This window comes from Peromyscus leucopus, chromosome 5 (genome assembly GCF_004664715.2).
Source record: "Peromyscus leucopus breed LL Stock chromosome 5, UCI_PerLeu_2.1, whole genome shotgun sequence".
Lineage (NCBI taxonomy): Eukaryota > Metazoa > Chordata > Mammalia > Rodentia > Cricetidae > Peromyscus > Peromyscus leucopus.
The window spans coordinates 114,821,252-114,846,776 of record NC_051067.1 but is presented as its reverse complement, the minus strand read 5'-3'; the positions used below and the strand labels follow the sequence as shown (position 1 = coordinate 114,846,776).

General features: G+C 38.7%; 1 protein-coding gene across 1 annotated transcript in view; it reads right to left on the bottom strand.

The window, feature by feature from the left end:
• Positions 1 to 25,525, bottom strand: part of Cntnap4 (contactin associated protein family member 4) — a 282,335-nt gene that overhangs the window by 228,785 nt on the left and 28,025 nt on the right. Inside the window, exon 2 of the mRNA XM_028892756.2 lies at positions 9,515 to 9,625. Within this exon, the coding sequence (XP_028748589.1) occupies positions 9,515 to 9,625 (111 nt within the window). The remainder of the gene's footprint in view (positions 1 to 9,514; positions 9,626 to 25,525) is intronic.

Below are 25,525 nucleotides of genomic sequence, written 5' to 3'. Positions count from 1 at the left end.
AGGAATAGAGTAATCCTCACCACAGGGAAGCCATAGGCAAGAAACTTCAGCTGAGTGGTCCAGCCTAGGGCAAGTCCCTCTTACATCTCTGAGAAGCTAGACTTGACCACTGCAGCATTGGCCGGAGGAAGCAATGCAGCTGAGGGCATGGAGATACCATGAAGGATCTAATAAATTGTAACTGTCTTTAGACAAACTTAAATTTAGAATGAGACTTTTCCCACCACTTTGTGCTCCCCCCTCCTCGGTGGAAGGATGCTCAGGTTGTCCATGACAAGGCCAGAGCCCCTGCTTCCTTCCACTGTGTCTTTAGCTTAGCAACCCACCAAGCTTTCAGAGCACATGTGTCTTCCAGCTTTCAGAGGACATTCTCATTCTGAGGCTCAGGCTGAGTCTCTTCACACATGTATGCTAATATTTTGTTTAGAGTATTTTGCATTTATATTCATGAGCAAGAGTGGCTTTTAATTTTCCTTTCTTGTTTGTCCTTGACAGGGCTGGGTACCAAGGTTATTCTGGCCTCATAGAATGAGTCAGAAGGATTTTTGACTTTTTTTCCTTTCTCTGAGAGAGAATGTCAGATCTGTCTTAAATGTGTTTGGAAGAATTCCCATTTGAACACTTGCTAACCTGGAGTTCTCTTTGTTGGAACATTTTAATTATGGATCCATTCTCTTCTAGAGACAGAGGATTTCTTTTACTGTTATTTCTTGAATGCAATTTTATACTGCTATGTTTTTCAAATTTCTCAGTCTTATTTACTTTTTGTTTGTATGTGAATATATGAAGCCAAAAGAGGGCATTGCATCCCCTGGAACTGGAGTTAGAGGTCATGAGATGCCTAGTGTGGATGCTGGGAACAAAACTCAGATTCTCTAGAAGAGCAGCAAGTACCCTTTGCCACTGAGCTCTCTCCCCAACTCACCTTCTTTTATTATTTTTTATTTAATCTGTAAGATATTTTTCTTGTAATTTCTTTACATGGCTAATTGAATTGGTTCTTCATATTTAACCTTCTTTCTTCTGTAACACTTGCAACTAAGGATATCAGCTTTGGTCTAAGTGGTACCTCACAAGTTGGACTTATTGTGAGTTGTCATCATTGAGCAAAAACGATTGCTAAACTCCATTGAGATTACTGTATGAAGAGTGCGATAATTAAATTCCACACCTTCCTGGATTTTAAGTATATTTTAATTAATGATTTCCAGGTAATTCCACTGTAGCCAGGACACTTATTCCCCATGATTTCCCCTTTTGAGATTTATTGAAACACTATTCTTTATGACACCACATAAATTTAGATGAATAGCCTAGGTATACACGATAAGAATGTGTGTTCTCCAGTTGTTGGAAACACTGTATAAACATAAATCACATTGGCCTATTTTACTAAATTTATTAATTTTGCTATGTCAATCCTCTGTAATTTCACCAGTTTTCCTAGCTTGCATATTAAATAACTAGGCAGAGAGTCACCTTAATAAGAAACTCAACTACAGCCTGTGTTTCTATTTCTTTTATATATTTCTACTAGTCCTTCATGGATTTAATACTTTATTATTTGGTATGAAAAATATCTGGGCCACTAGACAGCATTTCCTTCCTCTATAGGACCACTGCCCAGAAAGACAGGTTTGCTGGGTTTTTTCTAAGACAGATGAAGTTGTTTACATTTTCTGTTTGGTTCATGTGTTTCTATTAATACAGCTAAGTAATATGATTTAAGTATTTGTTTCCCTGTATAATCCATGTCTTGAAGCCCTGGCCATCAATATTAAAGCAGTTGGAGATGAAATTTTAGGAGGTAATATGATTTTGATGAGAGTAGGAGGGTGGGACACTCATGGTGTGCTTAATACCCTCATAACTAGCAGAAGATGGAGAGATGGTGCTCTTCCCACGTGCTTGCATCCAGAGAAGGTGACCAATAGGAAGTTAGGAACAAGGCCCTCATGAAATAACAAATCTGCTCCCTCTTTGACCTTGCACTTCCAAACCTTGGAATTATGGGAAATCAATGTCTGTTGTTTGGTCTGCCTAATCTGCTATTTTGTTATAGCAGCCTAAATGAATCCTAACTTTTCTTAATTAGTACTTCCCAAAAACTAGATACCTATTAAAATTGGCACCTTTGACTTTGGGGCAGAACAAAGGCTTAGGTAAAATCTATCAAAGGATAGTTATGTCTTATCTATCCCTTGGCAGACAGACCCAATCTGCCTGGGTCTTCTCTGGAAATTGAAGGGTCCCTTACCCACCCATGCCCTGCTTTGCCCATGAGCTTTCCATTTTCTTCCCACAGCTACGCCCTGACACCTTCATTCTTTGTACCTCAGGTGTTGGCTTCAGCTGTGTCCCTGAGAGAACCTAACCCGAGGTCCACCCACATGAAATGTCCCTCCTCACTACTGACAAAGATAACAAATGGGCTGGAGAGCTCTGTCAGTGCTTCAGGGCACTTGCTGCTTGTACCGAGGACCAGGGTTCAGTTGCCAGCACCCACATTAGGTAGCTCACAGCTGGTGGTAATTCCAGGTCCGGGGGTTTCTTTGGGCACCTGCATCATGTGCACTAACCCACACAGACACACAAACACACAAACACACACATACACACACACACACACACACACACACACACACGACATGCACTAAAAGAATGCAAATCATACACTGGTGACTATCAGCTTCATGAATATATTTTAATTGAACAAACTTAAGCCACTGTATCAGTTTGAATGTGATCATATTTATACCTTGAATGTCTTCGTCTTACGGAAGTTGAAGGCATCTCCTAAGCCAGGAATATCCTGTGTCTCCCAGTTTGAAAGGACTGAGAAGGACAATCTGCTTTAAGGAATTTCCCTCTCATCTTCTTAATTTCCTATTTCTCACTCTGATTCAAAGATTTCTACTGTTAAATGAATGCTATTTCTATTGTTAAATAAATGCATTGCCTATAAATTACAGATTAAAAAATAATCTTGAGGCTGGGGAAAGACTCTGTTCCTAAAGTGCTCACTCACAAGCATGCAGACCTCGGTCAGGATCCTCAGCACCTAAGTAAAAATCCAGGTGCAATAGCACCTATCAATAATCCCAGAGCTGGAAGGCAAAGACCAGAGGATGTCTGGGTTTACTGGCCAACCATTCTAGCCAAATCTCTGTTAGCTCCGGATCCCAGTGAGAGACATCCTTTCAGAAAAATAAACTGGAGAGTGATTGAGGAAGACATCCAGCATTTACGTACACACACATGTGCACACATACATGAACAAATGCACACTCATAGCCTAAGCACACACAGTGCACATTGTTTTAGAGTATAGAGACCCTCAAACCCAGTCTCATACTTTTATAGGAAAGAGGGAAAGAGAGAGCTGATGTCATTCCCAAGGCCACCCAGGATTTACTGCCATAGTGTAGTGTTCTGGATTCCCAAGCCAGAGCTTTGTCTCAGCATAAATTACTTAGGATTGGCAACTTGACACATCTACTCAGATGGAATTACGGGGTTGATTTAGAGCTAGAGAATGTGTGCTTCCGGGCAGAAAAGGACAAGAGAAAAAAAGAAAAAAGGGGCACCGAGGTGGGGTGAGATGAGAATGGGGTGAGCATGTCCTTACAGAAGAAGACCAGAAAGAAACAGCAGTGTGTGAATCCCACAGAACATCAAATGGTCACAAGACAGTCATCTCTGGTGCTCATTCAAAAGAACCACTACAAGAATAGAAGTAAATATAGATAGATGATAGATAAATAGATAGATAGATAGATAGATAGATAGATAGATAGATAGATAGATAGATATAGATATATAATTTTCCTTTGCTTTAGTGAATAAGGGATATGGGCATATCAAGATATAAAAGATGTAAATTTTCATTCATCCTATTTCACCTTCTCAAGGCCAGTGAATAAAATATAATATATAAGCATAAGTGACATACCACAGACCATAAAATTGATCTCAGAATCCATTCTCCAAACCTTTATCAAAGTGTGAATCTCTTATTAAGGTTTTTGTTTTTAATTCATAAGCCAGTTTCAATCACTTCTTTTTAAAAAAAAAAGAAAAGAAAAATTATTTTAAAGTAAGTCATCACATCACCCAAGCTGGTAGACTCTGACCAAAGATACACAGGAAGGAATGTTCTATATTTCCTTCAGTCTCATTTTAAAAAACAAAGAAAATTTATGTATGATTCTCTGACGCTGCTTGATAATTAATCAGAAACAAGTTGGTCCCTCCTAGAAGAGAGAAGACTTATGTGGACATCTGTATTTCCTGAGATTACCTTGCATATATTAGTGCATATATTTGGTCTTGGTAAGTTTGTTAAAATGAGATTTATTGATTGACTCCACTTTGAAACTGGTTAACATTACTCCAGCCTGTGTTTCTGAAATCCATTTGACCATACGTCTGCACTACCATCATTTTCAACAAGGCCAATCTCTCTAATACTGAGACACTGTTAACCCTATTCCTCTGATAGGAAATTAAAGAACAGAGGCTAAATATCTTCCCCATTCTTAAGTGAGGTAGCAGTGATTTAAACCCAAGAAGAGTAAATCAGTCTCGGAGTGTCTAATAACAGATGCTCTTCACCTAAAATTTTATTATCCTCAGGAGAAAGTTAGAAAGAGAAATGCAAGGTGGAGAGCTGAAGTTCAGATACTCAGCTCTGTGTCCTGTGACTGTACAGGAACTTGTGGTCCAAACATTCAGGGATTTAGTTGGATTTAAGTGCTTGGATCTCAGCATTGTGAGCTGTAAGTGTGATTTCAAGGAAAGGGAATGGGGGGGGAGAGAGGAGGGAACAGAGGAGAGGAGGAGGAAGGAAGAGAAACATGAATGAGGGAAGGAGGGAAGGAGTGGAAAGAAAGGACAGGAGAGGGAGGAGGGGAGAAGGGTCCATACTAGAGGTAATCAGAGCACAGGGCAGAAAAATTAGGCATAGCCACTAAGATGTCATGTGGCAGAGCCTGGATCAGCCTGAAGGTGTAGAATCCTTACAGCTCCATATGCCAAAGCCTTTCTTGGCATGTTAGATTCTGGGGTGATGGGGAAGAAGTTGGTACATAATACAATACTACAATATCTTTCATTCTGCATCAAACTCAGCCACTGAAGTTCATGGCCACATGACCTCAGGTGCATTCCATACTCACACCATCTGTGCTGAGGCTCCCCTTCCCTTAGGCTTCAAATTATTCCACTGTGCATAATTCATTTCTAATTTATCAGCTGTCATCTAAGGCCTCAGCTACTAAATATATTAATATTATCATTTTAGACTTAACAATTACAAAGGATTTTATACCACACCTTTAACAACAAGAAGCACTGATTATTTGAAAATATCTCAGGGGACCTCCCTTCTTAAGCAATGATGTGTGTCATGAATACCTTGAAAACTGAACTTAAGGGCCTTTACTTAAACATAGTAAGTTTTACTTGAATAAGCACAGTGATGTAGCACAGAAAGAACGTCCACACGGTTCTGCAGTGGGTGTTAGACTAATCCATCCTAGAATACACAGAGAACGGGAGTTACCTCTGTCAATCAACCACATAAATAATTTCTCTACAGACAGATGTTTGATTTTAACAACACATCCTACAGGGATGAGAAAATGCTTTATTTAGGGCAGAAGGACTTAGTTATGGAAAGACAATTGACAATGGAGAAGCATAAACAAATATTTCTCTTTTAGCAATAGGAAATATCCTGACTTTACAGGCTAGATTAGAGCAAGTTCATGAAGCAATTTGATGTACTTCAACATAATGCATGTGTTTACTTCCCATATTTAAATACTTTATTTTTGCTGCATACAATCATTTTCTTCATTGCTTGTTATTTTAGATATATTCACAAATTGACTGGTTTCCAATGAACCCATTTTAAGGTTTTTAAAGACATGAAAATAAAGACTTGCATTTGCATTCTATCTCAGCCTAAGAAACAATAGAACATTGCTACAAAATGTGTCTAAGGACATTCATGGAGTGTCATATGATACACCAGAACCCGTGAGGACTCTAGATTGATAACCATAAAGTCAGGGCATGCTTAACTCTATTCTATTAAAATTAAAATGCCACTGTACTCCACTAATTGGTAACTGTTATACAGTAGCTACCAATGCTCTTGCTCCAAAGACCCAATGGATGCCTCAATCACTGATAGTACAAATGTTTGTGTACAATGTGGTTTTTTTCTTATGTATACATGTATGTGATACATTTAGTTCATAAATTTGGCACAGGAGAAGAGTAACAACAATAACTTGTACCAAAAGAAAACAATGATAGCAATGTATCAGTTGTGTGAATATGATCTCTCTCTGCCACTCAAACTAGCTCATGATAGGACACCATCCTTTTCTTGTTTGATGTGGGGGGATATATGCCTACATGATTTTCAATAAAATGATGTAAATAATACTGGCACTGAGGTGAAATGATGTGAATGATGTAGGCATTAAGATGTGGCACTAGGCTACTACTTACAGGCTACTTGATAGCCAACATAACTACTAAGTTACTAATGAGCAGGTAGCATATACAGTGTGGATACAGTGGTCAAATGATGCTTTATATTCCTTGTGGGACAGAGTAAAATGATAGGAGATTTCATCCCAATTCTCAAATCAGAATATAATTTAAAACCCAGCCTGCTTAGTATTCTTTTACCATTGTTGAGGGAAAGGGCTGAAAGCAAAACAAAAAGTTAGGAGGAAATATTACGCCAAATAGGGAGAGATTTGACTGTATTATAATTCTAGTATCAGCAGTGATTGTGTTTTTGTGTCACTTTACGTTAATTTTTGCACTCTATTCCTCAACGCTGTGAACTTTCTGTAGGATCTAGGTACAAACACTTCCTAGCCACTTTCCAGCATCTGTACTCCTTGGCAAGTTTTGGTTCAGAGCTGCATTACTCTGCATTTAGCTTCTGACACCGCATGTGCTCACAGGCTCTGTGCATCTCCAAATCCCACTTTCCTTATGAGCATTCCAGCCAGTGGTTTTAGAGCCTGTCGCAACCTGGTAAAAATCTCATTTTAGCTTCATTGCATCTCATAAATAAATCCTATGACCGGGTGAAGTCAATCACACTCACAGGTATCAACATACAGACTGCAGGGTATCCTTTTGAAGGAGACAGTTCAGCGCTGGCTCTCCTGTCAGGATCCTACTCATTTACTTGGTAAAATCCATAGTATTTCTCATCCACAGTTGGACACCATATGGGTTGTTTCTCAATCCCTGCCTGACTTTTCTTCACCAAATCTTCTGATTCCTCAGAAAAGATTTCTCTCTATCAAAAATACTGGGTTTTTGTTTTGTTTTGTTTTGTTTTGTTTTGTTTTGTTTTGTTTTGTTTTGTTTTGTTTTGTTTTGTTTTGTTTTTTTGAGACAGGGTTTCTCTGTCTAGTTTTGGTACCTGTCCTAGATCTTGCTCTGTAGACCAGGATGGCCTTGAACTCACAGAGATCCTCCTGGCTCTGCCTCCCAAGTGCTAGGATTAAAGGCGAGTGCCACCACTACCCGGCTAATACTGGGATTTTTATCTGTTGGTTTCATCTACTTATACACGACCTGGTAGCTTGGCTGAACACCTCTCCCAACCTGAGCTAAATACTGGAAGGAGTGTTTAAATGAAATAAGTAATATATAGCCTTTAATAAATCACTCAAAATCTGACATTCCTTTATGAACACTTCATGTAATTAATAGGAAAAAAAAAGCAAATCTAAATAAAAAAAAGAAAAATGTAATCAAGTAGGTTGACAACCAGCAAGAGATAATTAAAATGATCCTGTTTTGTTTCTTAGTTTCATTAACATGCAAATGAGATTCATGAAGTTTGATATTGTGTTTCAGCAAGAGCCATAGAAACAAATTAAGAATGAAAATGAGTCCCACCGATGGAGATTCCTGTTGAGTATATAAATTAATGAAAACTATGATTGCATCCAATTAATAAAATATAATTCTGGGATTTATTGGGCCTCAAAAATGAAACAAAGCTTCATAGATAAATTAAATTTTGTTTCTTTTTGGGGGGACCCCATTCTGTGAAGACTTTGAAGACCTAAGGGATGGGCAGTTAATGTTAAACTCTGCTTTCCTTGTAAAGGCACAAGGTAAAGACTTTGCCTTCAAATTAGAGTGTTGTAGAAATGGTAGCTCTGCTAGGAGGGACTTGGTGAAAGATCTAAAATGTCGCCCAGAGGGCAAAGAGAGTCTGGTGATTATGCAGTCAGAGATCCAGAATCACAAATAAGAATCTCTGACTACAAGGTACTTATAAGGAACAGAGAAGCATGATCAGATTCAAGGGCCTTCATGTCTCCTACTGGATACAAAGATCTCAGTGTTCTCCATTGATACGTTCAGTCATAGAAACACACCAAAGTGCATACCTCAAATAGTTTAAGATTTTTAACCATGTCAAAAAGCTTAAAACCGTGTCAAAGGATCATGAAAACATATTTATAGTCATTGGAACTGAGTGATGTCTAGCGTGTACCAGATGACAACACACACACATTCACACACACACACACACACACACACACACACACACACACACTCACTCACTGTTATGTATGTCCAAATTCCCCATACTGAAACTCAAGCATTAAGCAACAGCAGCACCAAGCAGAGTAATAATAGCAAGGAATAGATTTTGCAGTATGGTGGGAGAGAAGATAACACAAGCAAAGTGTGGTCTTGAAAACATGATATGTTGGGAGTCTGCTTTTCTGTCTGTTAAAATGGCCTCATGTTTGTCAGTGTGTCCCTTCAATCTTTGTGCTGATGTCTTTGACCCCAGTATTTTAAAGACTCTAACCCCAGTGACAGTCACTAGCACATGGTTGTTTGGTATGGTGTGCTCTCATATCTCCTGCAAGTGAATTATCTTTATTTGTCTTCTCTTTCCCTGAATCATATGCAAGCCACTGAGCCCAACCTAAGAAACAATAAACAACCAGAACTGAGTATTCCTCAAGGGACAGAAAAGCTTTATGAAACTCTTGATCCTCAACAGCAGAGAAAACCATGTCAACCACATCGAGAATTAAACAAACTGAGGGATTACTATTTTTAAATATGTAGTGTGCTTTAAAATTACTTCTTGCAGACTTCTTTAACTTGAAATAGGAAGCCAATTAAGTTCCCATCATTCCTGTATCCATAATGATTGCAAATCATTGCAAAATTTTTTTTCTTTACAAGATACATAAAAATCTTACCAGATTGAATAAACTAAATTCTTTGGGTGTTAAAATGATGGTATAGAGTTTTCAGGTAGGATGTAGTTCTTTGCCTTTCCTGAATGGAAGGCAATGTCATAAACTTCTACATTATTACCATTGGCCTATTTAGACTTATACTTCTTTTCACAGTGTATCACTTGCAATGATTTTATTTAAAAATGGAAAATTAACAAGATTCATCATGAGCCAAAGGGTTTGGGGAAGAGCAGACTTACCATCTCTTCGATTCAACCTTGCAAATCCAGGACCATGACTGCTGGAGAGCTCAGAAGAACTGCTGAAGGATGCCGGAGGCAAGGCAGACACCAGGGGCTCATCACAGTCATCTGCCAGAAGGGAAAATGCCACGTTCCAGTGAGCACAGAGCTGACAGTTCTCTTCAAATCAATAGACACAACAAATAAACACAACATCAAAACTAGGATCTAAGCCATGCATGGTGGCACGTGCCTGTAATCCTAGCAGGAAGGTGCAGGATGATCAGGAGTTTAAGGTCATCCCCAGATATACAGTGAGTTCAAAACCATCCTGGGCTGCATGAAACCCTGTCTCCAATAAGTAAACAGAGAGACCTGGATTCTATAAAAATATGCCTATCATACATGCAGTCTGCTGCTGAAAGTCTGTGAAGCTCAGTAACAGTGGAAAAACAACAGATAGATAAGAGATTGTAAAAACACAGAAGGAAGACACTATAGAAATTATAAAATAAAATATGTTAAGATCAAAAGATTTGGTTTGAAAAGAATGTTTTGATGAGCAGAGAGATGTATAAATTTAACTACATTAAAATGAAGGAATTTTGTGGCTTGGTGGTACATACCTGTCATCCCAGGAACTCAGGGGCATGCTACATAAAGATCTCAAGGTCAAAGCCCAGCTGGGCTAGGAAGTGAACTCAAGGAAATGTAGTCAAATTAGTAAGACCCTATCTCAAATTATGTAGAAAAGCAGAGCAAGTGCTGGGCATCTGGCAAAGTGGTAGGGGGCTTGCCTGGCATGTGGAAGGCCCTGGGTTCAATCTCTGGTACCACAGAACAAAAAGAATTGGTGGTTTCTAAAAGACAGTATACAGTGAAGAAAAAGAATCACAAAATGTATAAAGTTCACATAAAAGAAACAAATAAGACATAGGTGCTTCTATAAGAACTTAAAAGTTTGTTGAAATATTTAGAATTTTGTAGAACATATGATATATGTGTGTATATATATATCTGAAAGAATTATATAAAAGAAGCACAAGCCAAGATATGATCAGTAGCCTGAATATAGAAAACATTTTAAGGGTCACTAGGCTCGGCCTGGGAGGAGGGGACTGGACCTGCCTGGACTGAGTCTACCAGGTTGATCTCAGTCCTCGGGGGAGGCTTTGTCCTGAAGGAGGTGGGAATGGGGGAGGTAGGCTGGGGGGAGAACAAGAAAATCCATGGCTGATATGTAGAACTAAATTGTATTGTGGAATTTAAAAAAAAAAAAAAAAACATTTTAATGAAGAAAAATAAAAACACCTTCCACTTAGTTAGAAAACACACTAGAAAAGTAGTTTGAGGCTTGGCCAGAAACCTTGAAGTACAGAAACCATGCATATTGATTGACACACAAGCTTAATAAACACCAGAACTACAAGTAGATACTTCTTTATAAGCAGTGAATGGACAAACTGTGTGGGGTCCAAAAAGTTGGTCTAGGGGAGTCCCTCCATACGACTTATAAGAAAGCACCATGAGCAACTACTTGTAGAAACAACTGGCCATGAGCTTGTGAATTTGAACTTCATCATGTCCCAGACTCCACTGATTCCATTAAGAAGAAAGTGCTTCTGGGAATGGCTTACCCATGAGGAGCAACAGTCTCAGGAGGCCTCTTGAATACCACAAGAGTGATATACAAATGCTAGCAGTTTTCATTTCCCATCAAACAAACACAGCTGGACACTACTGACTGAGCTGCAGACACAAGCATCTCTGTACCCAGAGGCACATGCATCACTCATAACAGCAAAGGACCACTCACAACCCACATGTAGCAACCAAAAAACAGACAACGATGACATGGTTCACAGTAAAGTAATAGTCCACCATGAAAAGGAACTACAGCAATACCAAAACGTTAGCTCATAGAAGTATAATTTTAGTGGAACAAATTGAGTTGTAACAGCATAGCATATCTGTTAGTTTGGGAAATTTTAAAATGCAAAACTAAATAATATGTTTTTTGGAAGCATACATGACTTGTTATTCCAATGATTTTAAGAAAAGGAATGAAACTACAAAACTTCAGGATTTATTTGCACCTCTGGAGTAGACTCAAGATAAGAAGAAAGTGCCCAGGATGAAGTCACCCAAGGTCAAAGTCTGGGTGTTAACAGCACCTTCAAAAATTCCATTTTGTTGCAATGCTTTAAAAATACATAAGCATTGACATCTATGCATATACCTGTGTGGATCTTAGGCTCTATTAAAGTAGAGACAAGCCTCCATTTATTTATCTTAAATGTATATCACATAGACTGTTCTCTGTGTGCAAAATCATAGGAGGGGGCACATATATGTATGGGTGTTTGCATGAATGTGGAGGCCAGAGGTCAACCCAGACGTCTTACTGGTCTGGGGGTTACTAATGAAGCTGGGCTGGCTGGACAGCTAGTCATAATGTTCAACCTGTTCCTATGTCCCCGGTGATGGGATTACAAGTGCTTTCCCGCACACCCAGCTTTTGTTAGGCAGGTTCGAGGGATCAAACTCAGATCCTCATGCTTGTTTGGCAAGAATGCTACAAACCCATCTAGCTCTCCAGCCCCACTTATATTGCTATTTTACTATTAAAAAGCAAAGTACAAAGACTAATACAGGAATAATGTTTGCTTTGATAATGATACATGCTTAATTTACTCTGTATGAGCTTTAAAGCGCTTTACTTTTTCGAATTAAGAAGTTATTCTCACTTCTGCTTTAATCAGAAAACAAGTTCATAGTTAGTATTTTTACATATCTTGGTAATTTAAAAGCATGCAGGGTTATTGCTTTGAATGTTTTCTTTGACAGTAATTTAATTTAAATTAATTCAAAAATTATCTGTATTCACCTGAAATGTTGCAGAGTTCTTTCTGCCTGAACATAGCTTGCTCTTGAATGACTTTCACAAGAATTTACCCAATGTCGCCTTGTGTTTCTTGTGTTCTTTTGGGGTTTGTTGGTTTGTTCTTTAGGGTTTTACTCAGTATTAGCGATCAAAACCATGGCCTCAAGCATGCAAGGCAAGCACTCTACCAACTGAGCCACATTCCCAGCCCCCTACTTAGTTTCTTAATCACATTTTTATGTAAAGCTTACTGTTTCCTCTTTTGTACCTTAAATTCTCTAGCCGACTCTTAAGGAAGATGGGTTCTTGCATGTCTATTGATTACCTTAAGTGCTAATACCAGCCAATCTAGTTGTTAACTCAAGTATTAAGGGGTGTAGATATTTAAAGATTTACAACCCATGGAGTGTTGGAGGGGGTGGGTGATTGTACAGTACACTGTGGGAGCTAATGTGTGTATGTGTTTGTACACACAGAAGTGCATTATATATATGTGGGGACTGTGTGTGTGTGTGTGTGTGTGTGTGTGTGTGTGTGTGTGTGTGTTCACTAAAACTGCCTGCTTTTTGGGTCATTATCAGTATGCAGGTGTGTAATTCAAGGGGCTGTTTAACTGCTTCTCAAATCAATTATGCAGATCAGAATCGATCCTGTGAATGTAGAATGCATCTCTGCTGCAGTCACTCTGGAAGGTATATATTTATTGCCCATTTGTTTTTGTCAACTGTAAATTGAGAATCCATATTGCTTCACTTTCAGTTTTTAAAGAACAAGATTGAAATAAGAGAGGGGGCATTTCTTCCATTTGTGGGGAGAGGGACAGGCAACATGAGAGGTGGATCATGGAAGGTGTGATTGGGGAGCTCTGAGGTTGGGTCAAGTTCCAGTCGACCTTCACATGAGTGGCACTATTCTTTACCACAAGCCTACAAATCCTTCTATCAGATGCTGTGAGTTTTCCTAGCAATAGAGGGTTTTAGTCATTCTTCTCCCACTAACTATAACATAGTGCATACTTTTCCTGAGAACTTAGATCATTTCACACATAATAACTGGCCTTTATTCTTCCCCATTGAGATATTAATATTAACAACTTATCAGTGAAGTCTTTGAGGCACAAAGCTTGGCTCACTTTCTTATCTTACTGTAGTAGAATGGTGATATTCACAAATCAAGTTGGAGCAGGAAATCAAGTACGTAAGAACTCCATAATTATAAAGACTATGTCTTCAGTTTTCCCTGTCTGGATATTGTGGAGCATCAGTAAAACATGTCTTGAAAAGTTGTTCTCTCAAGTTCAGGGTTTCCCATGCTTTTTGTTTATTACACTTTCGATCTTCAATAGTTTTGACCTCAAGGGAGGAAGGCCCTGGACAGCAGTGATGAGTCTGAGATGACTAAACAGGGCATTTCCCTGTGAGTATTAATGAAATGGAATTATAGATTACATATAGGCCTCCTGTGAGTTTCATTCCAGACTGAATGAAACTGGTTTTTTCAGATTGCCATAGCAAAATGAGAGTTCTGGACAGATGACACTGAAGGACAATGTTTCAGCTCAAAGACTCTCAACCAGAGAGGACTGTAGCCCTGGGTAACACTTTGAGGCAGGTTACTCCTGGCAACCTGTAGATCAGGGACAGAGATGATCTTCTGCATACTGTATAATACATAGGGCATCACTCTACAGTACAGTTTTCTTCCCAAACTCCAATGGTACTGAAGTTGGAAAACAGCATCCCACATTCAAAATCCAGCTTTCTGCTGGAGCAGTCTCAGCTGGGCATCTTCAGCTTCCTCTCCTGTTTCAGCTTGGGTAAAACTCTAATTTGCAGCTCTTTTGCATTTGAATAAAGATCATTCAGGATACATTGGTATATATGCCTTGAAGGCAGGAAGTGTGAAACACTGAAATAACAGGTTATTTTAGCTTAACACAAAATTATGTTTTTGTTATTAAATACTATATCAGATCATAATAGCTTCCTGGTCTCTTCATACCAGTAATGTTGTTGGTAAAAATAAAAGTAAATAGGTGAAAAATAATAAAACAGGGGAAAAGATGGGTGCACTGACTAGTGGAATGTAATAATATAGTTACCAAACATTTTGGGAAAGCTTACAGAACTCAAAATGGTACCAGATCTTGTTCAGATATTATTAGATATTTCTATCAGAATGAAAAACTCTTGTTATTCTGCTTTTCCAAAATTATAACACATTATTTGGCATTTTTAAAAGTTACATGAGGATTTGTGTTTTTACCATGATATCAGCTGGAAGTAGTAAAACTGTGGATTTTAGTCTTTTTGTCGTTTAAAACAGTGGTTCTCAACCTGTGGGTCATGACCCTTTCACAGGGATCACCTAAGAGCATCAGAACACACAGATATTTACATTATGACTCATAACAGTAACAAATTACAATTATGAAGTGGCAACAAAAGATAATTTTGTAGTTGGGGTCATCACAGCATGAATAACTGTATTAAAGGGTCACAGCATTAGGAAGGTTGAGAACTACTTGTTTAAAAAAATAAATCTGCACATCAGTTACATGTAGATAGTTAATTGTGTTAGAATATCCATAATGGGAAAGAAAGTTTTCTAACTTATGTTGAGATATTTTTATATACACAGAAAGTGTTGTGTATGTGTATGTGTGTGTATGTGCACATGCACGCACACACACACACACACACAAACACACACACACACACACACAGGCACACATGTGCATGTACGGGGACAGAGACAGAGAGAAACACTCTAGCTTTCAGATCAATAGTTCAGAAAAGTCAGCATTTTTTCCTTCCATGGAAGAAAAACTTATCCTTGTCATTAAAAAGACAGTGATAAATTAGATCTCTTGCAAGCTACGTGTATGAGAACATCCGATAGTCTCTCACAAACAAAGGTGCAAGCTATATTGAAAATATTTTAATACAGCTCGATAGAAAGTAATTTCCTTTTATTTTGCAAAAGGCTTTAATGCATAATTCTCATAAGTAAGTAAAAGCTGTTCAGTTTTTAATAAAAGTAATTCAATTTTCTTAAACTGTTTGCAATATTACCTGAACCAAGTTAATAAGTGTATATTATGGGTGCTTACATTCTCAGTCTTTTACATCTCTTACCTTGTTTGGTCCTGACAATACCCTATGCTGTCCTATTAGATACTGGGGCAATTTTGTCCTGAAAAATACCCTACCATAAACTATTAGCTGCTGGGACAATTGAGGGAAAATAAGGCACACTAGTTAAATAAAGCACCCAAGGACACATTAGAAATGAATGGATTCACAGTGTCATATCTCCTGTTCTGTTTAAAAGAGAATTGGTCATCTAAAATATACAAAATAGAAAGTCAGGGCTGATTTGCAAGAACATGCAACTTAACTGCTGCTGAATAGCCACCTTCTCTGTTATTCCAAAAACCTGCCAAAATCATCTGCATCCTTGCTAATGAATCATACAGCCCGTAAGGATATGCACTGGAGATTAGCATGGGAGGGGTAGAGAGGCAGAAAGATGATTATCTGGTAAGTTCCCTTATCCTAGAGGCAGAGATGACTCATTTTATAGGGAGCTTTGAAAACACTGGAGCTTCATTCCTTCAAGGAAATGAATTTCACAGACCTGGACCAAACATTCCATTGTCAGTTTTAGGATTAAGGAATGGCCTCTTCCTCAAGAATTCCATATCCTTGAAAAAAAATTTTATTCCAATCTATATTATTGAAAGCTCCTCTACTTGAAATTGGAAACCATGAACTAATTTAAAGGGCCAAGTATACGATTATATTGATGTATACTATTAAAAAGTACTCTGAACAAGCCAAGATTTCATCCACAACAATAGTATTGTTCCATCACCATAAACCCTAGATCAAACAGAGCCCTGTCCCCTGCCCTGTCCTGACACATGGCCTGTATCTTTACCTGATATATCTCTGATGTCTGCCCCATGGTTGACTGGATATAGGAGGGGCAATGGCCAGCCCACATGGAGAAACAGAAGCTTCAGCAACCAGATCCAGAAGCCAACATTAGCTCCTCCAGGGAGTGCCTGGAAACAGCCAGGTCTTGGCAGGTGACAGACAGGATCCCTAACGTTTTCCTCTGCTTCTGCTTTAAGAGCAGCTACAAACCAAGTCAAATATGTGTTTCCCAATCAATCACATGGGATGTCCTGCTTCTACTTCAACTTTCCTATGCCCAAGGCCTCCAATGGGGTACACTGGAACCTTCTGTGTGTCTAATACTGTACAGCCTCACTCTCTTTGCCTGCCTTTGAGTCTCTGCCAAGCCCAAGCGACAGTGCCAACAGCTAACTTCTCTGCTGCAGCAAACAGTGACTAAACAGCCTCTGCTTGTTCTCATTTGGGTGGTCTGCATTTCTTTCCACCCCAGTGAGCTCTTCTCAGTCCTCTCCACCTTACCTTCTCAGCTGTAGTCACCCATGCATTCATGAGGCACACTAAGGAAAATCGTTCTAAAGTCTGCCTCGAGGATGCATGTAAGGGCCAAGTGTGTTTAGTATGCTTGAAAGGTGATCAATTCCAGATTTTATGTATATATTTTTATATGAATATGTACATATATACATATCTATTCTGAATCTGTTCCAGGTAGTCTTATCTGGAGTAGGCACCTTCAGGGTTTCATCTGAGCTACAGAATAGAACCACATGGGGCAGATTTCAAACCTCCACTCTCTATGCCCCACAGCCAGGACCATGCTAGTTTGATAACTACTAAAATAAATGTGCAAATTAATTCCTATCCATTGCAGTGTTTTGTTGCTTTTCACAAATGTCTGTATGTTTTATGCTGGTGTTTCATGGGTCTGTTTTAGGACTGAAGAAACAGCTATGATATCACACTCACCCTTTTCTCCCTATAACTCCATGTGGGCTGATTACACAGAGGCAGCTATTTTGCAGTGACATGGATGGGAGTATAAGTTTTAAAGAAAAATGAAAAGACTAGTGGATTTGAGTAAAATAAAAAAAAATGGATGAAGGGAAAGATGCTGCCATGGTTAAGAGCAGACACTGCTTTTGCAGAGGATGCTAGTTCAGTTCCCAGCACCGATGTCGGGTGGCTCACAGTCACCTGTAACTCCATCTCCTGGGAAGCCAATGCCTCTGGTTTTGGGGGGCACCCGCACTTGTGTGCACACACCCACACACAGATACATAGGAACACGCACAATTCTAAATAAGCATTAAAAAAAAGAAGGTGACTTGTTTAGAAAAGGGAAAAGGTTTGGGGGAAATGAAGATGCAACCTGCACTGAACAAGTTCTACCGTCCTGCTCTGCAGCTAACAGAACAGGCACAACACGGGCTGATCTCCTCCTCTCGTCATTACTAAAATAACATCTCAGCAAAACTAAGCACTGGTGAGGGGAGTCGACTACAGATTCCTTAGCTTCTCTGAGTGTTAATTTGACTTTGACATGAAAATTAACATTCACTTGAGGATAGTGGTTTTAGATATATTAAATGGGATAAACACGAGCTGCTAACTGTCAGTCAGTGGCTTAAATTAAAAAAAAAATAGCATATTGCTGCAACTTAAAACAAGTAAATATTTATCAGTATGTTTGCGCAAGCCTAGCTAAAGACAGACATGCTTCCTAAACAATCCGTGTAAGCAGCAATCTGTAAGTCCCTATGCATTCTCCCACAGAAGGATGGGCAAGCACTACTCATGGCTGCTAAGGCTTGTGGTGTTAATGGGGTAAGCTTTCCTGTGGAGGCAAACACTGGCTTATGCGCTCCAAGTTACAGCCTTACTTTAAAGAGCTTTCCCAATTAATCTTCACAAATTAATGGATTAATGGGAAGGCAGTTAACTTTTAACGACAGCACAGCCAGAGGCTGATTGATTTTGGAGTTTTAATAGCAACTATTTAAATTCTAGATATTAGGACAAAGAGACCCACAATCCACCCAAGAAAAGCAACCAAAGGTGAAGGAGTGAAAAAAGTAATTGTTTTAAAGTCAAGTGAACATCAGCACTCAAGGACTCTGTGTACATCACAGACATTCATCGACAGATAACTTTAGCATTTAACACTGTGTCTCCTGAGTAATGAGAGGAGCAATGGAAGATTATGGAGCAAGCTTTTCTGTAGTTTATTGTGTATGGATTTAAGATAGATACTCAACCTGGGAGTTAGAGATGGCGTGGGCAGGCAAGATTCTGGAGAAGGTGGACAGAGAAGATTCCATACAAACCCACCCATGCATGAAGAGCTACATGTGAGCAATGGCTGCTGAGAGAAGGAGAAACATTTTCCTCCAGGGATGAGACCTTCATGGTTGTCTAACCCCAAGTAATCAGCCCTCCACATACACGCACACATGAGCACACAAAACTAAATGGACTCCACAAGTTGTATAAACATACGTATGTAACAAGAGTAATTTGGAGGGAGAGAGGGGTGAAAATGATGTAGGTGAGATGGTCACAAATGAAGTTCTCAAAAATAAGTTTAAAGTTTTTAATTAAAAAAATATACCCAAAAGAATTAATGGGTGAGTTCGAGGCCAGCCTGGGCTACCAAGTGAGTCCTAGGAAAGGCGCAAAGCTACACAGAGAAACCCTGTCTCGAAAAACCAAAAAAAAAAAAAAAAAAAAAAAAAAGAGCTGATAATTAGGGCTGGAGAGATGGCTCAGAGGTTAAGAGCACTGCTTGCTCTTCCAAAGGTCCTGAGTTCAATTCCCAGCAACCACATGGTGGCTCACAACCATCTGTAATTAGATCTGGTGTCCTCTTCTGGCCTACAGGCATATGTGCAGACAGAACACTGTATACATAATAAATAAATAAATCTTAAAAAAAAAAAAAGATCATTTCTATAAAAAAAAGAATTAATGGATCAAAATTCAATATATTTAAAAACATATTTAGATATATTTTAAATATATAACACAGTTAAATATATTTTACACTTAGAGGTATTTTAGATACATAACATAGTAAATTAAATATATTTTATATTTCTATATAGTTTAATACACAAGAATGCTGAAATACATTGCAATTTTCCTCAAAAAGGTTGTATCAATTCACTCATTTTTTTTGATTCATTCATTTTTCATCCCATCACACACACCTCACTTCATTTGCTTGTAAAGCAGGTAAGAAAAATTGGAACAATGTGTACTGTTGTTTGAAATGTGACTGAGAGTTGACACAGGCAACATTTCCATGTGTCGTCACTCTTCTCAATGTCTGATTATCTTCATTCTTCTGCACTGTTTTTAGAAACAAATTAATTATAACATTTTATTTACTTGTGGTCAAACCTATTTGTTTTAAATGTTTTTTCTTGTTTCTTGCTCATCTTTGGTTTTACTTATGCTTCTTTTTTAATTCAATGAAGTATACTTGCTTTTGCTGTTAGAATATTGAGTGTGTATACACTTCATAATTAAAATTTGTCTCTAATTGTGTGTGTCACACACACACACACACACACACACACACACACACACACACGCACGCACGTACGTACATGCATGCGCACACAGTGTTTATATGTGTTCATACATAGGGCTATACCTATGTGTATTTGTGTGTGCAGGCCAGAAGCCAACCTCATGTGTGGCTCCTGAAAAGTCATCCATCTTGATTTTTTAGATAGCGTTTCTCACTTGGCCTGGTCTCATTAATTAGGCCAGCTAGATGACCAGTGAGCCCCCAGAGATCTGCCTGTCTCTGTCTCTCCAGCCCCAGGATTAAAAGTACACTCTACCACACTCTATTTTTTTTGTTGTTGTTGTTTTCTTTTCTCCCCATGTAATCTGGGTATCACTCAGGTTCTTGCACTTGTGTGGCAAGCACTTAACTTCTTCCCTAGCTCCCTCTTGATCTCTTGGTTAAGTGGTGTGTTTAACAGAAATGACACAAGAGACACCAGGAATTGAGAAATGTGGGCTTTGAATCCAGAGAAACCTTAAATGCTTGTTCAGGCACTTCCCAGAGTCTGATCCATACTCCTCCAACTTGACATACTTCTGCCTATAGTGCACATTAAAGCATCCTTCACAGAACAACTTGATAGCTTCATGTGAAAAAAAATACCTAGGATATAGAAAGCACAGAGCAGGGTCCTCAAAATAATGCATCTCTTTTCTTCTATCCCCAGTTCTAGTGAATAAAGATAAATGTATCCTTTTGGGGAGTTATTAATATGCTTGTCTTGAATGTACCACCTTGGAAATTAGTTTGATAAATGGATTTAGCATATTTGTGGAAAAAAATATTCATAGCAGGTAGCACAAAAGTCATTGGAGATATGAGGAAAATATTGACTTCTTCCCTCCAATAGCTCACATACAAATCTTAGGACTTGAGGATGACATGCACACTTCTCACTTTCTCTTATGGTATTTTTCCTCCTGTAACTGTTCCAACTAGAAACTCTCCACCTTCGGTTGGGGACCTATTTGACCGAGTGGCCTTATGGTTTTGTTTGTTTGTTTCTTCGCTAAGAGATCAGGAGGTCAGGAAAAAGAATGTGGTTGAAACTGTGGGGCCCACTAACTGTGTGCACTGGGGAATGACCATTGAGGTAAGACAGACCCTTAGAAAGATAGTGATGGATTGCTTTTCATAGCACCATCCTCCAGCAGAACAATGGCCATCTTCACAAGACCAGCTGTGTCTACTCATCCAAGAGCATCACAGCTGGGCTTGTAGACTATTGACATTCCCTCACAGAGGAGAGAGCCAGGAAGGTCATTGACCCACTCCCCCAGGTATCTAGCCTCTCCTCCCAGTCAGTTGTAGGCAACTCTACCTTCATTGTGTGAAGTCTTTGGGGTCTCAACTCTTGAAGGGGGACTAGACTATATATGCGGAGTTTGAAGGGGAGGTCTCAATTTATATGACTACAGAGAAGCCATCATCCATGCAGGCTGAGAACTTTCCAGTGAGGTTGCTTTGGGGTCACTCATGTTCTTGTCAATTATCTCTTTTCCATAAGTCCAGTAAACTCATTGGTTCCTTAAGGGGAATTTTGGTGTAACTGAGCTTTGTTTTATCATTGGGACCTTAGAAGAAGGGAGGATGTAAGATGTTGCCTAGTCCCTTCCAGGGAGAAATTCTCAAAACAAGTGCTATAAGTCTGTAAGTCTATGAGAAAAACTGGGTCTTGCCTGATGTCTGCCACTCATTTCTTACTGCTAAATCCTGTAAATTCAATTCAATAGCTAGATCTACCCTAGTTCATAGCCTTAACTAAATGCTTAACTAAGCCTAGATTCAAAAGTCTTAAATACCTGATTTAAAAATGAATGATGGAAATAAATGACTAATCACTCAGCTTGGGAGAACAAAATATAAGAAAAACAAAGAAAGTTCAAGGAGGGAATTAATTTTAAAAAATGAAAGCTAGACAATTAGAAAATATAGAAATAACAAAATAATTAAATAAATCTAAGATCTGGTTCATTTAGGGGAACATAATCAATCATTTAAAAGAAAAAGTTAGTCCCAGGGGGAAAGCAGAACTATGTAAAATACAAACCAACTAGAAATTCATTATTGTTCTTCCTTTTCTTCTTTTCTACTAAGTTCATGTAAATTTTCTTGAGTAAATTTCTATAGACAATTGCTTTTTCTTCAGAGCCCAAAGACAGAAGCAGAGCAAGGAAGAGAGAGTGACTATAATATTCATTTACCTTTGCTCCCCTAACAAACCGTTGTGCACTTGATGTCTCAAAATGACACCTATTTATTATCCTGCAGCCCTGAGTGTCAGGAATCCACAATCAGCTCAACTGGACTGAAATCCAAGTGTCTGGGGGAGCAACATTGCTGGTGGAGGCTCAAGACAATAGTATCCTTTCTTTTCCACCAACCAAAAGCCACCTGCAGTGCTGGGTTCAGGCCCTGCACTTGGCCTTGGCATCTACTACCAAGCCTTCTTTAATTCTCCTACCACCCTCTTTCACTTCCTAAAATTCTTATGGTGGCATGAGGCCAACATGGACAACCCAGGAAAACCCATCTGAAGTCCTTCATTTAGCCATAACCTGCAAAGTCCCTTCAACCATGTATAGTAACATAATCAAAAAGCCAAGAAAAGTCATATGGAAGAGCACATGGGTTCAGCACTTGGGTGGCTGAGCTAGGAGAATCAGGAGTTTGAGGATATCCTGGATTATATAAAGAAAGCATTTAGCGTTCCATGTTTAACCAGTACTATCCATATTGATGATTACGAGTTTCAACATCCATTAATTCAAGAAATTCAAGAGTTGAAACTACTTTAAAAGCTTTTAAGATTTTTGTAGGCATGGTGTGTGTGTGTGTGTGTGTGTGTGTGTGTGTGTGTGTGTGTGTGTATGTGTGCATGTGCACACACTTGCACTCACACCTGCACAAGCAGATACCCATGGAGGCCAGAAGAGGGTATAAGATCCCCTGGAGCTAGAGTTACAGGTGGTTGTCAGCTGCCTGATGTAGGTGCTGGGAACCAAACTAAGGTCCTCTGAAGAGCAGTCCATTCTTTTAGACCCCGAGCCATTTCTCTTGCCAAAAAACAAACAAAATTTAGCTCTGTATTTCTTACAAAAATTTGGTAAGAACAATTCCCTGAGATGGGGGGGAGGGAGAGAGAGAGAGAGAGAGTAGCATTCAAGCGTTAAATGTTCCTAACCATCCTCCTTCCCTCTAAGCAAAGAGGATTTTATAGATTTGTTAACTTAAAAATAAAGTAAAATTATCCTTACAATGCATGGTTCACCTATGAGGGAACAGTTTTAATGTTCCAAAAGGCCATGTGTTTTCTTCCTACCTCTTGAGTTTAAGAGTTGTTTTTGCTTACTATGGAAAATGGAAGTTAAAACTACATATAATACAGAAATCAAGAGGTTTGGGTTCCTAAGGAACGTAGAAAGAGAGTGAGAGAACCTGAGCAGCTACAGACAGCTCAGTGGTGCACAATGACTGCTCTCACTCATGCTACGCTTACTACGCTGTATGTATGGGAAGTAATAGTAACAGTCTACCCCTATGCCTGTGCTATTTGTATTAACTGATATTTTCTACCTGAAATTGCCATGTTTCAAACTTTGATTCCTGTAGGGAAAATTGGGTAAGCTTCAATTCACTTTTTATTCTAGTCATATTAGATGGTATTTTGACATCAAGGAAGAAATACTCCATTTTATTACCAAATCATTTTGATAGTTGTTATTTGCGCCACCAACTACTACACACTTAAAAATGAAGGCTGAAAAGATTCAAAATGATAAAGAATTTTTCTGAAGACAAGTGGATTTTAGTAGGGGAATCCACAAAGCTATTTTAATAAACAGCTATTTCTCACTGAGGGAGAAGAATCAAGCCAACTAGAAACAATACGCTTCTCTGAACAATAACATATGAGATTAGGCGGAAGCTGTTTCCATTTCATTGGTTAAGATTATTGTGTTTGATTTCATAATCAAGCAAGGGACGGGCTTGGCTGGCCTCAGAGGTTGCTTTCCACTGTGTTGGCAGCTTAACTAAAAGCTGGCCGGCCGAGCAGGTGTGAATTAGCTCCATGACAGATTCGACTGGGTTCCGTAAACACCGCCTTTCCCATAAAGCCTGGCCCCTGACCAGGGAACCACTGGATCAAACTCCAATGTTCCAAACACCTGGTCCATGTAAAAATAAGTGGTTCTATTGCCTGGGCTCTCTTCTTTTAGGAGGACAGTCGGTTCTGTAAACTTTTAAGCTGATAACCAAGATTCTAAGCCCGTGTGGTAAATACCTTACATGTTGTGCTCCAGTTGAGTGTAGGCAGAGCTTTTCAAGGTGTTCTGCTGACACGGGTGTGATTGCATTGTATTACCCAACAAAAGGGATTTGGGACATAGAATTAATTGACTAAATTTGGAGTGCTTGCCTAGCATGCATGAAGCCGAGTTCCACCCCCAGTATCTCATAAATTAGGTGCATGCTTGTATCTCCAATACAGGAGAAGCAGAGGCAAGAGTATCAGGATTTTAAAGTCATTCTTAACTAATAGCAAGCATATAAATGCAAGACCAGCCTAGACTTCAGGAGACTCTCTCTCCTCAACCCCGCCCCCCCCCCAAAAAAATCTTATTTTATTTGATTTTCAAGTACTGAAAGGTATGATCATTTTTGCCCTTCAAAAAGCCTAAAGGACAGAGACACAAAGAAATCAGAGAGGTGAGAAGCATGAGGGAAATTTCTCCTCCTGGTCTTCAAGATGCAAATTGCCATGTCATTGGCTAGTGCCACTTGGTAAGACACAGTAGTTGCTCCTATAGGAGCTGAGGTTCCAGTTGGCATCACACAAGAAAACATGAACCTCGCTACCAGGAGTTGAATTCTGTTAAAAACTTGTAACCTGGGGAGTATCCTTATTGTTATTAAGTTCTTTGTCTCTTTTTCAAATTTTTGTGTCCTTCCCAACATTCTGATGACATCTCTTTATAATTAGGCAAAATCTGGCAATTCATTTGCTTCCAGATCTTTCCATATATGAGTTCAGATACACTTTGTAAACACTTTGTTAATTGTTAATGCTGTTTTAGATATATATTCTAAGTCATGAATTTTTAAGAACATGAATTAGTTAAAAATAGGAAATATATTTCACCATGCCATTTTTTGCATATTCTAACATGACCTACTTTTGGCCTCAAACACACCTACAAAAAAAATCCTTTTAAGTTTGTCATTTAAAATTTAAAGCATTAAGTTTAAAATCATAAGCTTAAGACAATTCTTGAAGTTCTCAATATGACAGTACTAAAAGTGATCTTCATGCATCCCCCATCTGGTTCTTTGAGTCACCTTGTTTAAAAAAAGGATAATTGTCTTAGTTAGGCACAGTGGTACATATTTGCCATCCCAGCACTCAAGAGGTTGAAAATAAGAAAATCTTGAGTTCAAACTTAGACTGTGCAAAATAAAATAAACTGAAATAAAATAATTCCAATTGAAAAGATGAAACTCAACAGTCTTATACAAACTTCTCTTTTTGATCCCATTTTTACAGATATTCCCTACTGAGACTTGATTAGAATTAGAAATTTGAATTGTATGGCTTTAAATTGTAAGTTCTAATTTAAGCTTTAGAAAGTATTTTCAAATACTATAGC